The following is a 16369-nucleotide window of genomic DNA, read 5'->3' as shown; positions in this document are numbered from 1 at the left end:
ATTTACATAGGAAACAAACACAAATCTCCCCAGTGCTCAAGTCAGGGTTCTATAAATATTAAACCACTTACCCTTGGTTGTACAGTGAATGCTCCTTTGAGGAGTTACATTAAACTGTTATCCTAATGCTAACAGTTTTTAAACACTGCATTTTTATTCACAGAGAATGGAGATAAATAAGATAAATTCAGCTTTATTTTATAACATTCATTTGATAAAAGTAACTGTACCTGCTTTTGCTGCAGGTGGATTCTGTTTCTCGTTGTCATCTTGATGTCCAGTTCTCCATTGATTTAAAGTTTCTGGAAAGGACTGGGCAGAAGCTTCTTCATCAAATGACCCTTCACAGAGGAGCCTATCTTTTGGATGTGAACACTCTGCTCTTTTTGTGGTTGGAACTTCTACCTAAACCAATTAAAAGTGCATCTAAGTGTGCTTTGTTAAAATTCCCCTATCTTAAAATATAAGTAGCATTAATTATTAGGCATTTTGAATCATATACTACTTTTTAACTTTAAAATGGAATTTTTTTTTAAGTTGTACTTATGCATATGCTTTACTGATTTCTTTAAAATATTATGGACAATTAGAAATGGTCCCTTCAAAAATTATTAAAACTAGAGCCTGTATGAATGAAGATTTATCATCATGTTATTCACCAGTGTTCCCCATGGGGAGTGGCAAGAGCCATGAACCTAATCCCCCTACTTCAATCTACTATCAGCAAACTTCCCATGGCAGAGGGAGCAGTTTTGTTGTTTTTTTTTTAATATGTGAATCTGATCATGCCATTCCTATATTCAAAACTTTCCAATGATTCTTTGAAACCCCCAGTTCCTAATAAGACCTACAAGGCTCTGCAGACCGTGTACTTCCCTGCCTTTTTACTCCACTTCCTTCAATCCCCCTCTTCATTCCCCTCTTCATTCATCAAGAATGTTCACATTCTTAGTGCTGAGCCCACGAAACACATTCTCACTCAAGGGCCCTGCACTAGCCGCATCCAATACCGTGACCCTCCCTCCATATTTTCACATAGCCATTCCACTCATTACAGTTGGTCTGTGCTCAGATGATTACCCTACAAATACAGCCCTTTTACCCCCACCTTCCATTCCCTTACCTGCTCTCTTTTTCTCTGAAAAACATCTCTGTGTTAATTTAGTCTACATGTTTGTTTGTTTATTGCCTGTCTCTCCCCATTAGAATGTAATGAGATCAGGGATTTTTTCTTTTTCTCAGTGCCAAGAGCACTGCCTGGCATAAAGTAGGTGCTCATTAAAAGTCAGTTGAAAGAATGAACAAATTAATTAATGCATATGAAGCATCGCATGCTTCCTGGCATAACGATAAGAGGAAAGGATGAATTCAGCACAAAATATAGGCTCACTGTGAATGCACAGAAGAAAATAAATGTAGGATTTGGTAGTTACACACAGGATCAGAGAAAATGGCCAAATTAGGAAAATAAGGCAAAATAAAGTCCACACCAATGCTGAATTAGCATTGTGGATTTACCTACACTGATCAAATTGCTAAATCTCCATTGTGTATATTCTAGATACAAAAGTAGAGTTCTCTATGTTCACCCCTTGATTACAAAATAAACAGGCAGACCGTTAGAGTATAATTGAGAAAAGAACATTAAATATGTGTCCAAAATTTTGAATATAAACAAAGGCATTTGGGAAACTTAAGTCACTGTGCCAGCTGCTGGCCACAGAAACACGGGTTTAAAAGTCCACAACAAAAACAAGTGCAAGAAACAGGTTATTTAACTCAGATAAGCAAGAGTTCTACGGGTAAAAAGTGGTAGGGACAGTATTCCAGAGAGAGGGGATGGTATATATGCCAAAACATGGAGTCAAACAGCACAGTGGCATGGAGCCATTAGTAGTTTACACTGAAGTAGTAAAAAGTAGGATAAGAGAAAATATAATTTGTGTCCAATCATGAAGGATCCTGCTGCGTAGAGAGGAAGTTAAACTTACACATAATGGAAAATCAAAGTCACTGTAGACTTCTACATAGTAGTGTGGGAGAAAGAGAAATTAAGGAATAGTGAGTTTGGATGCAAAGAAACCAGTTAAAATATTACAGCTAATTGGTAATATCTATCAACATTACAAACACATGACATGTATATATACACAAACATGTATATATATATATATATATATATATATATATATATATACATATATATATATATATATGCAAAAATATTTTTCAAAATCACTCTTTATATTCTACTTTGAATTGACAAAAGATCAAAATAATGTAAATGCTGGTCAGTGGAAATTTTAAAATTTAAACTTGTATTTTAAAGTAATTTTTGTCTAATAAATAGGGTGTTTTATAACCACTATGTAGAATGAGAAGGCTATAGAACATACTTATGTGTATATCAAAACATTTTATAAAAAGCCTATTTGCAGAGCAGCATTGAACATATTATTAGTTGTGTAAAGAAATACATACATATAAAACTGGAATTATTATTGCCTTCTAGAAAGGGAGAGAATGAAATCCAGGTTCCATAGAATGAACATTTTGTACTTCAAGAAAAAGCTAATTTCCCTATTTGGAAGACCAATAAGGACAGAAGGACCCAACTATTCAGGTGAGTTTTTGGACAGTAGCTGCATGAGTCCAGTAACCAACTGGACGTGCAGAGGAAGAAGAGAAAGGACTACAGAAAATGATGGTTCCTGGCTCACCTGAAAAGCAAGAAGATAGGCTTTCATCAACAGTGACAGTGATAGGTTTGGGGGGAGAGGTAAATTTGGTTCAAAAGTACTGAGTTTTAGGGTCACTTGTGAGGCTCAGTTGGTAAGTGGCCAACTCTTGATTTTTGGCTCAGGTCATGATCTCAGGGTCATGGAATCAAACCCTATGTTGGGCTCTACACTGGGCATGGAGTCTGCTTAACATTTTCTTTCTCCCTCTCCCTTTGTCCTTCCCCCCTCCACTCACACTCTCTATCTCTTAAAAAAGGGAGGAAGGAAGAAAAGGAGGGACAGAGGAAAGGGAGGGAGGGAGGGTTGAAGGGAGGGAAAAGAGAAAGAAAAGAAGTGCCGAGTTAGTGGAAGGTATTTATAGGTATCCAGTAAACAATGTGAGTGCACATATGTATGTATGCTGCACAAATAAAGCAGCACTGGAAACTCAGTGCTTAATACAAAATGGTTTAAGGATACAGTGATTCCAGCAGGTGTCCAGAGCAGCTCCTTTCCAACCAATGAGTCAGAGATATAAGAGATCTGCTTTTTATAGCTATGTTTTTTGGAATACTTGGCTTCCTCACAGCAATGGCAGGATAGGAAAAATCAGAGGACTAGACATCAGCTTTCAAATGTTTGAGTCCAGAACTCTCTCATATGCCACTTCAAACTCAAAACCTAACATGACTCTACCCAATTCTGAAGGGAATAGGAAATTTGAAAGAGCATATGGAATTCAGTGGATAATATTCATTATCCTTCTAAGCCACATGGTATCCTTGCAAGATATGGTTTAATATCCCCACTTTCTAGAAGAAAGGTCACATTTTAACAAACTCAATCAGTGCTTCTGATGTTTATGTATTACAGCTAGAGAGCCACTGCCACTGAGTACAGGTGCTCACCTAATGGTTGATAGCAGTGATGTCCAACCAGAATACTTACACCACCATGACTGAGCAGTTGTTAAAATCACACCTGTGGACCCACCCAAAGAGAGGCAGAATTTGACCATGTGTGTGTGTTCCTTTAATGGTTTTCCAGTTGGTTCTGATGTGCACTCCTGGATGAAACCACTGAATTAGTAGTTTTTAGGTTAGGAGGAGAAGTAGAGAGGGTCTATCTAGCATAAGCAGTCACCTATGGGGACAAGAGGCAGCATTTATTGTAGGGATTAAAAGCACAGGCAAAGGCATAAGCTTTCTAATAGGGCTAGTTACTAAGTTCCTCTCTGCCTTTGTCATCTGTTAAATAGAGTAATAAAAAATGCAAAACTTACATGGTTGTTGTGATAGTTGGATAAGATAAGGCAATGAAAGGATTAAGCACAATGCATAGTGTTAGGTGTTTAACAAATGTTAGCTATTGATCTATCACTATTTTTAACGATTAGGTAAATTACATAAAATGGCAGCCAGGAAGGAGAAACCCTTAATGCCACAGCCTCTGTGTAGCAGCTAAAAGCAAATAATTTGGAGTCATAAAGTCTAGGTTTAAATCTAATTTAATTTATACCTTGGGCAATTTATAAAAACTGATCTTTGTCACTAATTTTCTCATCTGGAAAAAGTAGGGAAAAATTAAGAGAGGATAGAAAGAGATAATACATGTAAAATATGTAAGACCATGTCTGGCACAGAGTCCATTTTCAACACATCTCACCATTGACAGCTCTATTAGAAAGTGAAATCCATGTAAAAACACTGACTTTCCTGGACAATTCAAGCACAGCTTCTTTGCTGGAAAGAGGTCCTATACGCATAAAGCATGTTTTCTTCTTTGTTCCATAAGCATGGGTTAAGAACTCAAGAGACTGAAGTTCAAGCCTAACCCTGTCACCAAGTAAGAAGTTTGGTGACTGGCCATGTTTGTTACTATTTCTGAACTCTAGTGGAAAGGTGAGTGGCATCTAAAAGGATGAGGATTAAAATATAGATCAAAGATCAAGGAAGCTTGTTTCTTGCTAAAGAATCATTACAACACGTCCATTACAAAATATAGACATGAACTGATGAAAGCTTATCTAGAACAACATGGGATCAGTAGTCAATCTGAATAATGACCAGAATTTGGTGTAAGTCCAATTTTAAATAACTATAAAATTGCCCATCACCTAAAAACAAAAACAAAAACAAAAACAAAACAAAACAAAACACACTTGGCAAGTTTTTGTATTTTTAGCCTCTCTGAAATCCCAACTAAAATAAAATTGTTATATTGCATTGTGTTATTTTTTTTCATGTTTCTCCCAAATACTCATTCATTTCCTTAAATGGCCCCAATGACCAGAAAGCAACATGTCAAACAATCATTCATTAAAAAAAAAAAAAAGTCTTCAGTGGAATCAAAGAAGTCTCCTTAAAGAAAGGATTTTAACAGTCAAGATGTTTTTGAGTCTTAAAAAAAATTCAAATATTAAACGTTATAGAATAACCTACGAAACTGTTTGCCTCTAGTTAAGTCTATGAGTGACAGTCTCCATGATCATGTATGACAGAAAATGTCTACTCTGTTTTTCTTAGCTTACCCCAGAGTGGCTCCCCTGTAGAAGAGATTTGGGCTTGTTCTCACTTTTACTGATCTCTTCTTCAGAATGATTATTCCCTTTGGGTTCATCTGGATTAACTTCCTTGATAAATCGATGGGCAGCATCCAATACATTGGATAACATTTGAGATTTCGCCTGTTAAAAAAGAAACGAAATAGGACTAAAAAGACTAATATGTCAGTTGAAGTAAATTAGATACATTAAATTGCATTTTTTATTATTCTATGATTACTAAAATCCAACACATTTTATTTAATATTTCAGAATACAAATTGATGTTTATATCAACCAATATAATAGTGACAGCTGCCATCTACTGAGGAGATACTATCCCAAGTATCTTGAAAACGTATCATTTAAAAAAAAAAAAAAGAAAAAGAAAACATATCATTTAATCCTCAAGTCAACTCTACAGCATTATTATTTTTGTCTCTGTTTTAAGAATAAAGAAATGAAAGCTGTGATAGTTTAAATAACTTAGGCCTGGTCACATGGTGAGTGGGTGGCAGAGCTGGGAAATGACCCCAGGTGTGTTTAATTCTGACTCACAGCCTTTCTACTATGTCAACCGCAAATAGATAGATGTGTTATTTTTGTACAACATAGCTGAAGAACTAAATATAGCTAATCTAGTAGGAGCCTGAATAAGCAGTAGTAAGTATCCCTTGGTGATAAAACATCTTTGGAAAGTATTAACTATTCAAAAGTGCACATCAGAAAGTGGCTCTGCCTGACGGTTCCTAGTAAATTCCAAGTTGCTCCTCATTTAGTATCTTCGCCCATGAGCTTCACTAACCAGAAAGGATTTCCTTCTTTTACCATCTTCTTTGCCTGGCAGACTCCTACTTTTCCCTCTAGATGCATCCCAAATGACTCCAACAGGTCTAGGAACCTTTCTTTGTCCTTCTCACTCTGGCTGTGTGAGGTGCTCATCCTCTGTACCTTCTTCAGACCCAAAGTAGATCTCTAGTAACCCATACAATATTGACTGTACATTCCCTTTTGGTGTCTATCTATTCCATCATACCATGTAAGTTCAAAGAAGAAAAAAATCTTGTCTTCTTAAATCTTTCTATGGCTACCACAGTGCCTGGCATATAACATTTGGTAAAAATAAGGGGCCGGGGGGGCAGGGGAAGAAGAACTGCAGAATTAAAATAAATGACTGAGAAAAAGACTTCAAAAACCTCTCCCCATGCCTTCAGTGTAGCTAAAAAGGAATAGGCAACTCCTGGAAAGTCCCTGTTCTCTGAGAAGTCTCCTATCAGCAACTACTCTGATGTGCCCTAGGACTCTGCAGATTCTAGGTTGCATGTGACCTTGAACCAAACAAACTACAGGGTGAAACTCTCTGAAAACCTGGTATTAGAAAGACAAACGATAGGTTGTACTCCTTTAGCAAATGTCCTCAAGACAGAGAATAACTTCAGCAGGGATTAGAAATAATTATTTTGTACTTTCTCATGTAAATATTCCTATTTTTAAATTTTTATCTAGTTACCTATTTAAATGACTAAGATTATACTGAATCTTTCCAGTTATGACCTTTTACAGATCTGTTAAGATTCACTGCAAACTTACTCTAGAATAAACCAATGAAGATCAAATTATTTAGTGTTATTTCATGTTGAATTAATGGATTATCTATGAAAAATGACTAATGTGATATATGCACATTTATATATATATTTAATGCCCAGATATCAGTGATATTTGATCTAAATTTTCCCAGTGATCATCAAAAGGCCTATATAGACTTATATAATCATTTTAAAAGAAATTCAAGCCAATGGTAATGCTTTACCAAAACAAGTATTTTTTAAACAGAGTAATCCAATATAAGCCTGATTTTAAATTCCCTGGAGTAGAGATCTATTGATTTAAAAGGTGATTAGAAGATCTACTTGTCATTTGACACATTCTTAAAAGTAGTAAAAACAACTATTAATTTTACAGGGATTTTTTTCTTAGAACATCTTATATTTAAATATTACTTTTCTTAAAAATGTTTTTAATTTAAAAAATAAATACTACTTTTTTCAGTTGTAAATGTAAATACATTTTTCTTACTCTTAAAATAAGCATGCAAGGGAAGGGACAGATATTATGATCCCCATTACATAGACAAGGAAATTCAAACTCATAAAGCGTACGTCAAAGCCAAACGAATACAAAATATTGCAGCTTGAGTTAGAACCAAGATCGTCCTTCTCTTAGCCTAATTCCTTTACTCTACTGAATTACACTATTACAGATAATGTGTTTTACTTTTTTATTTCCTAAGAATTGAAATATATTAGATTTTATCTCCATAGATATGAACATTTTTCCTTCCTTTACAAAAAAATTGTAATTATGTATATAATTGCTGGTGTGGGGATTACATTGCTTAGTTTCTGTTTCTAACTTATTCTGCTTATTTTCATGTTTGACTAAGCACTAGCAAATTGAAGGGAGAAACAGATTTTTCTTTTACTTGTCTCATCTACTATCTGCAATGTGGGGTTGGGGAGGCATATGAACTTTGCAAAAACAAAATTTCTGAAAAGCAAAATTAGACGTGTCCTAAGAGTAGAATTATAGAACACACTTAAAATATCTATCTCTTAATTAAGATGTATAAGATTTAAGAAAATTATTAAGATTAGAAATTTACCACACTACTATAACATACTATTTTACAAAACTTTTAAGTTCCTAGGTATGTGAAAAATATATCATTTATGTGTTAATGATTTGCAACTTCCTGTTCTCCAAATGCAATTTCTATACTTATTCCAGAGAAGAATATATAATCTAGGTGGAGTTTATGATAGTTTAACAGAATGTGAAAGGTAGTAATGAATATTACTTCTACTGGCAAGGTGGTAAGAAACTACCCCTTTTCCTGTTCAACAAGCCAGCTAGATGGATATATAGTAACATATCTAAGATGGTAGTGCTACACATTAAAGTCCCCAAATCAAGAGGGAGGGAGATGTTTAAAATGAGATGTCTTAGGAACATCTATGTTGAAATTTAGGTAAGTAAAAATTAAACTTTTTCTGTTTTAAGCTACTGAGATTTGGAGGTTCTTCTACCTCAGCAAGGATTCCACCAATATATAGCCTCATATTTGGAACTACTCCTAACTGGGTATTCTGTTTCACCAGCGGCGGGGGGGGGGGGGTGCTTTAAATGTGTTTCCTATTAAAAACACACATGAACATATTTCTTCTATGTCTTGCCAAAGTTTTTCTCTCTAATGGCTAGCTTTCCTATTATAATCCTGTTTATTATTTTAGGCCCAGATCAAGTACTATCCAGTTCCACTGTATCTGAACTAGGGCAAATTATTTAATTTCTCTAAAATGAGTTTTCTTCTTCAACTAGCTGCAGCAAAATTTATGTCTTTTCTAGGTGCCCTTATAAACCCTTGCTCACATCAGTACTAGAGCTTTGCTCCTCAGTGCGCCATCTATGTACCAGCAGCAGCATCACCAACTGGAAACTTGCTAAAAATACAAAATCTCAGGTCCCGCTCAAAACCACTGCAACAGAATCTGGGCCTTACCATGTAATCTGAACGTTCACTATGGTTTAAGAATCATGTGTTGTACCATTCAGTTGAGTTACAATTGGTTGAATACATCTGTCTTCTCTTTCATGATTATGAATTCCTTGAGAAGAGACCATGTCTTATTCTAACTTATCCATGCTTTATATCAACTTCTTTTGCTTCTCCTCCCTGCAGCTTCATCCTTCACACTTTGCAACTAGAACATTGCCTGACACTGGTTAAGTACTTGAGAAATGTTGGTTGAATCAAATTTCTCTGACTTACTGAGATAAAAATGACTAAATATTCTATTTGAACATTCCTCCTCTCTACTGAAGCTATCTAAGTCAGTGTCAACACAGACACAATCAAAGGCATTGTTAATAATAGCATAAAGGGGGAAATCACTTATCTTTCTAAGTGAATAATATGAAGACATTATGTACCTTACAAAGCTGTTGTGAAAAGTATACATCCTGTATGAAAATCACCTACCAGAGTGATGACACAAAATAGTGCATCCAAATGATTGCTATCATTTTATCTAGATCACAATATAATACTTCCCTGTAAGTAAGAAAAATAGTTCAAATACCCCCAAAATAGAATTCTTATTCAACTCAATAGAGAGAGATAGAACATCTGACTATGGCATAATGAAGAGGTCAGCAAATAATTCTATCCCCATAAAACAAATGTTACACTGGATAAATTTTTTAAAACTATTTCAGGACTCTGAAATCAACCAAAAGCTAACAAAAAGTTGAGAAGTATTTACTTAAGAAAAACTACTATGATATAACTCAGCAAAAATCTATGGCTGTTTCTTATATCTCCCTTCCTAACTTGGTCAATGTTACGAGGGAAAGACGGAACAAGGAGTGTGCTTGATTCCTGGCAGAGGGCAGATCTTAAAATTATAGTGGCATTATCAGTGAACTAGCAAATTTGATTATAAACGAATGGGGAAAACCCACAGCTCTGACAGCCCGAGGCTTTGGTCCCAATTAAGGTGAGCAGTGGACTACTCAAACATTTAATGGGATGATTCTGAAAATCTCTAAGAGAGTTATAGAGGAGCTACTTAAAAATGGAAGTCATAAAAAAGAACCAAATGAAAATTCTTGATTATGACCTAGAGTATGAAATATTTTAAAAGGAAAAAAAATTCAGTATATTTAAAGTTAGAGATAAATTATCTAATATGAAGAGTAAAAAGTAAAAGTTTAAAGAAAATGAAAACAGCCTTACAGACCTACAAGACCACATCAAGCATCCCACATACATTTAGTGAGAATATCAGAGAGAAATGAGAAGAAAAATATATGTGAAAAAATGATGGTCCCAAACTTAAAAATTGTTACTTTAAAAATTCAAGAAGCTCAACAAACCCCAAGAAAGATAAATATGAGATCCATACCAAGATAACTCATAACCAAACTACTAAAAGTCAAAGATAAACAGAAAATCTTTAAATAAATGAGAAAAATTACTCATCACATATAAGAGCACGTAAATATGAATAACAAACTGATTTTGTATTGGGGGGAAAAAATGGAGACCAAAGGCCATAGAATAACACAAAGTGCTTAAAGGAAAAGCTGCCAAAAATAATTCTATACTAGGAAAACTGTCCTTCAAAAATGAAAGCAAACATAAAGATTACTCTCAAATAGACTAACTAATAGATAATTCATTACTAGCAGATCCACCCTAACAAGAAACACTAAAAGAAAAGGTGGTAAAGACAAAAGTTATTAAATCCACCAGAAGGGGGCGCCTGGGTGGCTCAGTCTGTTAAGCGTCTTCCTCCTGTTTGGGTTCTGATTCCAGGATTGAGTTTCCCACAGGCTCCCAGCCTGATAAGTAGCCATGCTTCTCCCCTCTCTCTCTGCCTGCGGTCCCTCCTGCTTGTGTTCTCCGTCAAATAAATGAATAAAATCTTATAAATTAATTAATTAATTAAATTCTACCAAAAGAAAGATAGATCCCCAGAAACCCTAGACCTAGAATATGAATGCTTCTAAAGCTCATATGGAACATTCTTTAGCTAGACCATATGCTCCACATAAAAAAAGTATTAATAAATTTGTAATTTTTGAAATCATAGAAAATATGTTCTCTGACCTCAACAACAACAAAAAATTAGAAATCAGCAACAAATAATTTTGGGAAATCACAAGATATTTAGAAATTGAACAACTTGTTTCTAAATAATCTTCGGATAAAAAAATAAATCACAAGGTATGTTAGCAAATAATCTTGAATTGATTAGAAAGGAAGCATAACAAATAAAAATACATAAGATGCAGTTAAAGCAGTGGTTAGACTGAAATTTATAGTTTTAAATGGTTGCTTTGAAAGGAAGAATATCTAAAACCAATAACGTAACCTGAGCCTCACTCAAAAAAGTAGGGGGGGAAAAATCAGTGAAAAAAAGTCCAAAAGCCGGTCAGAACCAGAAAATAAAGATCAGAATCAATGAGATAAAACAAAAAATTTTAAAAAATCAATAAAACTAAAATCATATTTTTAAAAAGACTTGAAAATTCATAAATATTTAGCTAAACTGCCCCAAAATGAGTAAAATACAAATTAACAAAATCAGTGATGAAAGTAAGAACATCAATATAGACTTACAGATATTAGAAGATTATAAAGGAATTGAAAAACTTATGCCAGGTGGGGTACCTGGGTGGCTCGGTGGGTTTAACCTCTGCCTTCAGCTCGGGTCATGATCTCAGGGTCCTGGGATCGAGCCCCACATCAGGCTCTCTGCCCAGCAGGGACCCTGCTTCCCCACTTCTCTCTGCCCACCTCTCTACCTGTGATCTCTGTCAAATAAATAAATAAAATTTTAAAAAAAATTATGCCAGTAAATCAGACAACTTAGATTGAATGGATAAATTAAACAAAAAACACAAATCACCAAAACTTACTCATAACTAATAGAAATTAGAATAGAACAATACAGTAAAGAAACTGAACTAATTATTCAAAATCTTTCCATGAAAAAACCCCAGACTCAGATTGTTTCACCTGTAAAATCTACTCAATATTTAAGTAAGGAATTATACCAATCTAACATAAGTACTTTCAGGAAAAATAGAAAGAAATATTTCTAAATTCATTTTATGAGGCCAATACAACTCTAATACCAAAGTAGACAAGCACATTCCAGGAAAATAAAACTACAGACTAATATCCCACATGAACTTACAAGCAAAATTCCTTCACAGAATATTAGCAAATCTGTTCCACCAATACATAAATTATGAGTCATGACCAAGTGAATTTATATCCAGTAATGCCTCCTTAACTGGACATCTAAAAATCAAGTATTGTAAAAAAAAAAAAAAAAAAAAAAGCTTATTAATAGAAGACCAAACAACTTGAGCATTTCTATAAAAACACAGAACAAGAAGCAAGAAATACAAAGAGATTTCCTCATGGTAAAAGCACCTATGAAAAACTTATAGCAAATATCACAACTATTGGTAAAAAAGACAAAATGTTAAGCCCTTAATAAGGAACAACGTCAGAATGCAAACACTTGCCACTTGTATGTAACATTTTACTGATGGCTCTAGTTAACACAAAACAAGAAAAAAAATTAAAACCATCTAGATTAAAAAGGAAGAAGTAAAACTATTTTTTACTTGTACAGGATATGATCCAGCTTGTAGAAAATCCTAAGGTATCTAAAACAAACAAACAAACAAAGCCAGCTACTATAATAAGTGAATTTACCAAGCTCACAAGACTCAAGATCAATACTCAAAAATCAAATTTATATATATATGTAATAAACAACCCAAAAATAAAATTAACAAGTATCCACAGTAACATCAAAAAGAACAAAATACTTACAAAAACGTTTAACAAAAAAGTACATGGATTTAACACTAAGAAGTATAAAACATTGATGAAAGAAATTATATAAGATCCAAATAAATGGAATAAGGGGTGCCTGGGTGGCTCAGTGTGTTAAGCCTCTGCCTTCAGCTCAGGTCATGATCTCAGTGTCCTGGGATCGAGCCCCGCATCAGACTCTCTGCTCATTGGGGACCTGCTTGCCCCCACCCCCGCCTGCCTCTCTGCCTACTTGTGATATCTCTCTCTGTGTCAAATAAATAAGTAAAATCTTTTTAGAAATTTTTTAAATAGATAAATAAATGGAACAAAATCATGTCAGAGACTGAAAGACTCAATATTGTTAAGAAGGTTATTTTCCCCCAAATCAATCTGTGTACTACACAAAATCTTTATCAAAATCCCATCAGGATATTGCTTTGTAACAATTGACAAGCTTACCCTATTATGTATATAGAACAATGAGATGTTATCTCACACCCATTAGGATGACTACTGTCAAAGAACAAAGGATAACAAGTGTTGGTAAGCAGGGGGAGAAGTTAGAACCCTTGTGCACTATTTTTTTTTTTTTAAGATTTATTTATTTCAGAGACAGAACTAGAGAAAGTACAAGAAAGGTAAAGGGGAAAGGAAGAAGCAGACCCTCAGCTGAGCAGGGAGCCCTATGTGGGACTCTATCCTGGAACTCTGTGGTCCTGATATGAGCCGAAGGCAGGCACGTAACTGAGCCACCCAGGTGCGTGACTCTTGTGCCCTATTAATAGGACTGTAAAATAGTTCAGCTGCAGTTAAAAAAAAAAAAAAAAAAAAAGGAATTCCTCAAAAAATTAAAAATGGACTTAACGTGATCTACCAATTCCCTTTCTACATACATATTCAAAATAATTGAACGTGGGGTCTCAAAGAAGTGTCTACATACCCATACTCATAGAAGAACTATTCACAATAGCCAAGAGGTAGAAGGAACCCAAGCATCCATCAATGTATGAACACACAAACAAAATGATCATAAACGTGACCCATAAAAGAATCAATTGATAAATTAAGGCTTTGTAAAAACAAACGATCTGTGGATGCCATATGTTCTATACCAAAATTCTATCAGCTTTTGTATTTGTTTGGGGTTTCTATAGTAAGGGACAATCTTATCCTAAAATTTACAGCCTTATTCTAAAATGTATATGGAAATGCAAAAAATCCAGAATTAGTATTTTTTTAACTTTCATTTTAAAAGTCAAGATATATAGATTAGGAGAAAATATTTGAAAATCATATATCTGATAAAAACCTACATCCAGAATGTATAAAGTACCCTTAAACCTCGCTAACACAAACAAACACAAACCATGCGATTTTAAAAATGGCCAAAAAAATTAAATCAACATTTCAACAACGACATACAGATGGCTAATAAGCAAATGAAAAGATGTTCAACATCATTAGTCATCAAAGAAATGCAGTTAGAACTCCAATGAGATATCATCACACATACAGAATAGCTATAATGCAAAACATATTTGACAATACTAAGTTTTGGCAAGGATGTGGAGAAAAATGAAACCCTCATATATTGTTGGTGGGTAATGAAAAATGTTATAGATATATTAGAAAACAGTTTGGTGTCTCCTTGAAAAGCTAACAAATATGTTATGAATGAACTACAACAAACATGTGGAAGAATGTTCTCAATGTGGAAGAATGTTACGATAAGTGAAAAAAGTCAGACACAAAGGATCACATAGGAATGATTCCATTTATATGAAATTTATAGAAAAGATAAAACTATACCAACAGAAGAAGACCAGTAGCTGCCTGGAGCAACTAGAAGTAGGAGCAAGGGTTGACTGCACAAATGTACCAGGAAGTTTTTTATTGTGATGGAAATATTCTAAAACTCAATTGCAAGATTGTTGCACAGATTTGTAAATTTACGTTAAAAAAATCATTGAATTGTACACTTACAATGTGAATTTCAGAGTGTATAAATTAAAACCCAATAAAAAGAGTTTGGACTAAAAAATAAATCAATAGACAAGTACCTTCCTGAATCACTGGGTCTAACTGCAGCGGAGACTTGTATTAAGGTGAATACTCAGTTTCCAGTAATGTCCCATTCTATGTGATTTCTCCCTGACCCACAGCAGTGCTCCTCTGCACCAGCCCCACCATGTGAGGCACAATCACTCAACATATTTCTGTCCTCTGGGCTATGGCTCATTGGACAAGAAGTAAGCACCTAGTCTTCATTGAATTCATGAGAACTTAGATTTGGAATCAAGAAAGCAATATATGTTCTGTCACTGATGTTCTATAATCGAATTCATAATTTATTCATTAAAAGAAAAGAATAAAATAGATATACAAAGAAAAAAATAAAGTTGAAAGTGGAAGAAGAAGTCTGACAAGTATCTCAATAGCTTTGCAATTTCCAGTCCTGATTCTGAATATGACTCAGCTGCACCATCCTTAGCCCCATACAATGAGAGACATCTATGAGGCTTTTAGCAATTAAGAAACAAGTCTTAGTCCCAAACTACTGCAAAGAGACCTAATTAATATAAGGATCAGTACTTCCTAACTTCCGCAAGGAAATTTCAAAGTGTGGGAAGGGGGGCGCCTGGATGGCTCAGTGGGTTAAAGCCTCTGCCTTCTGCTCAGGTCGTGATACCAGGGTCCTGGAATCAAGCCCCACGTCGGGCTCTCTGCCCAGCAAGGAACCTGCTTCCTCCTCTCTCTCTGCCTGCCTCTGCCTACTTGTGATCTCCATCAAAAAAATAAAATATTAATGATCTTAGGGTCCTAGGATGGAGCCCTGCATCGGGCTCTCTGCTCAGCAGGGAGCTTGCTTCCTCCTCTCTCTCTGCCTGCCTCTCTGTGTATTTGTGATCTCTCTCTGTCAAATAAATAAATTAAATATTTTTAAAAAAATAAATAAAATAAAATATTAAAAAAAAAACAAAAGTGTGGTAAGGTGTTTGGGGTTTTCACACTCATTGTAGAGCATTACTGATATTTAATGGGTGATAACCAGGTTTAATGAGTATTCCGAAATCTGAGGAATGGTGCAGCTCAAGAAAAACATTCCTGCCCAAAATACTCAAGAGCATCCTCAATCCAGAAACACTTAACATAGACCTAGCCTTCAATTAGCAACATTTGTTTTTTAATTACAGAAACCCACTAAAAATAAATCGTAATGCCACCATATTAAAAAGTAACAAATAGACATTCCTTCCAATTAATGAGTGGTACTCCACAGGGGTAACCACCTGCAGTCTTTCATCTTATGTCTTCGCTTAGATGGACACACCTAGATTTGCAACACAAAACACATTATCTTTCACTTAATAGTATACAAACTATCATTTCAAGTAGTAAGTAACCAATGAACAAGAATGTTAAGGTTGTTACAAAACAAAATAGTTAACTATGCATATTAATTATCAAAGACTGTACCTTATCTATTACGGTATTATCAAAATTAAAAATTCAAAGATAATTATATTTCCATCTGCTAAATATGAAAATTTATACATAACAGTACTAAAAGGTAGCAAGAGAAAATGGGGGGACCAAAAATGAATAAAATTACTTGTGCAACTTTTCTACATGTTAAAAATGTTTAAAAATCAAACCAAAAGAGTCTTCAGAGCAGATAGTAAATCATATATCTCACTGTGGGAT

General features: G+C 34.6%; 1 protein-coding gene across 1 annotated transcript in view; it reads right to left on the bottom strand.

Annotated features, from left to right (window-relative positions):
• Positions 1-16369, bottom strand: part of ZBBX (zinc finger B-box domain containing) — a 111566-nt gene that overhangs the window by 46547 nt on the left and 48650 nt on the right. Inside the window, exons 8-9 of the mRNA XM_059388064.1 lie at positions 5251-5406; positions 231-405 (exon numbers count right to left, since the gene is read on the bottom strand). Coding sequence (XP_059244047.1) covers positions 231-405; positions 5251-5406 — 331 coding nt within the window. The remainder of the gene's footprint in view (positions 1-230; positions 406-5250; positions 5407-16369) is intronic.

This window comes from Mustela nigripes, chromosome 2 (assembly GCF_022355385.1).
Source record: "Mustela nigripes isolate SB6536 chromosome 2, MUSNIG.SB6536, whole genome shotgun sequence".
In the NCBI taxonomy this organism is placed as follows: domain Eukaryota; kingdom Metazoa; phylum Chordata; class Mammalia; order Carnivora; family Mustelidae; genus Mustela; species Mustela nigripes.
Note: the sequence above shows the minus strand (reverse complement) of the source record. Positions and strands in the feature narration are given on the sequence as shown.